The sequence below is a fragment of the Euphorbia lathyris genome, chromosome 4 (genome assembly GCF_963576675.1).
Source record: "Euphorbia lathyris chromosome 4, ddEupLath1.1, whole genome shotgun sequence".
NCBI classification, from domain to species: domain Eukaryota; kingdom Viridiplantae; phylum Streptophyta; class Magnoliopsida; order Malpighiales; family Euphorbiaceae; genus Euphorbia; species Euphorbia lathyris.
In genome coordinates, this window is record NC_088913.1 from 85927791 (window position 1) to 85930006 (window position 2216).

General features: G+C 35.6%; 1 protein-coding gene across 1 annotated transcript; it reads left to right on the top strand.

Moving 5' to 3' along the window:
- Positions 1-760: 760 nt before the first annotated feature.
- LOC136227278 (probable leucine-rich repeat receptor-like protein kinase IMK3) lies at positions 761-1657 on the top strand. Its single transcript, XM_066015931.1, has 2 exons — positions 761-819; positions 1138-1657. The coding sequence occupies exons 1-2, from the start codon at positions 761-763 to the stop codon at positions 1655-1657; spliced, it is 579 nt and encodes a 192-aa protein (XP_065872003.1).
- Positions 1658-2216: the final 559 nt, after the last annotated feature.

Sequence of the window (2216 nt, forward strand, 5' to 3'; positions counted from 1 at the left end):
TTCTGTTTGTGTTTTTTAGTTCTTGTTTTGTTTGAAATTAGTCTAGTAGTAGAAAAGTAAACTTGGACTAAAAAAAGGGGCTAATGTAAAATTTAAGAGGAAAAGGACAAATTAGGAAATTTGGAGTTTACTGAAAAAAACTATAAAAAATAATTATTAAATTGATAAGGTAAACAATGAAAAAAAGCAATAATGTCTCATTTGGAGGCCAACAGTATGGAATCTGACAGTATGCTCTTGCATTTTTGCCAACAGGTACATGCTCCCTTCCCCTCGGTTCGAGATATGTAATGTCCCGTTTAAATTTGCTCTTTTCTAGCCATAAAAGGATTTCATGCTTAGGAATGTTCAAAGGCGTGTACATGGTCCTACTTCTTTGATTCCTCATATTTCTTTGGTCCGTCACCTTATTGTCTTTCTTTCTAGATTCGCCTCGCTCCTTTCGTTCTGGCGAATCTGCAGTTCTGTTCATGTCATATATCTCCATGAACCTTTTGCATCTTTCCATCAACTTTACAAGGCTCCACGGCTTATGCATGACTAGCTTTTCTTGTAGTCGTTTGCATCTAGTATTTTTTATGATTGCTTCAACCGTCGTGTTGACATCAACATCAACATCAGTGATCTTGATGCGTGTTGAGCGATTTTCGCAAGTGCACGGTTTCGCTTGTAGTAATAAAAAGATATCGATCCCACAGGGAACGTTTTTTTAACGAAAACTTATTTTAATCCAGTTTGATTTACGTTTGAGGTTTATAATATGGAAAATCGTTTAATTGGATTTGGTTTTGAAACTGATAGCATAAGAATTAGATTAGAGTATGTAGAATGTTAGAAATCAATTCTGTTTTGAGTATGAATTTAGACGACAGAAACGCTTAGTGTTTAGAAAAAGAGAATAAATGTTTTTCGTTTGCATTAAGCAAAGAAAACAACTTTAAACTTTGCATAAATTATAAAAATGAAATAACGTAAATACTTTCAATTAAAAGGCTTTGAACCACAGACAATCCTCCTACGATCGGGTTAGATTGCTACCTTAACCAAATTAATACTTTTATCTAAGAATTAATTTGTCTAAGTGTTCAACAAAGTTTCATTGTAATGATTTTGAATTCAACTACGTTTTAATGAAAGCAACGTTTTACTCGATCAAAACACCACCCCAAAAATCGCCGACTACGGACTCTCCCGCCTAATGACAACAGTAGCAAACACAAACGTAATAGCCACCGCCGGAGCATTAGGATACAGAGCGCCGGAGCTTTCAAAGCTGAAAAAAGCCAACACGAAAACCGACGTTTACAGCCTTGGAGTCATCATGTTAGAACTTCTCATCGGAAAATCTCCCGGAGAGGCAATGAACGGCGTTGATTTGCCTCAGTGGGTTGCTTCGATTGTTAAAGAAGAATGGACTAATGAAGTTTTTGATTTGGAATTGATGAAAGATGTGAATGAAATTGGGGATGAATTGCTTAATACTTTGAAATTGGCTCTTCATTGCGTTGATCCTTCGCCGTCGGTGAGATCGGAGGTTCAGCAAGTTTTGAATCAGTTGGAGGAGATTAGACCGGAAAGTGAAACTGTGGCTGGAAGTTCTGGAGTTTCTGGTGGAGATGACGGTGTAGGAATTGGAATTCCGGTAGCAAGTGATTGAGGAATAAATTGCAGAGATTTTGGAGATAGATTTAGATTATTACTAAAATTCTTTCATTCTTATCATTCTGTTGTTGTGTTTTTTGATTAGTTTAAGGTTTGTGTCTGTAAATACACGTTTGTTTCAATTTATATGTTCTAGAACTATTTCTTTGGTTAATTTCTTCCCACTGAGCTAATTAATTTAATTATCTCATAATTTAATGGAATAAGATGAAATTTACTTTACCGTATTTTAAGAATAGCAGAGTTACATAAGATATAAGATATATGAAATAGTAAAATTTTATATGTAATGTTAATGGAGATGTGGGATTTTTAGTGGTAGTCTTTGATTGCGGATGTCATCTGTGCGGATAACGGTTATTGGAAACACTCTGACACCTAGATTAGATAAAGAAAATAATTTACTTGGAGAGAGAGTCCATGTCTTGTTAATTGGGTTTAGTGGCCTTTATATGGGGTATTAGATGATTCAGATTCATATGTCTCGATTCGGGTGAGTCTACTGGAGTGGCTGCTTGGAGAACTTGCTCGTTGGGCTTTATGAGCTTGACCCA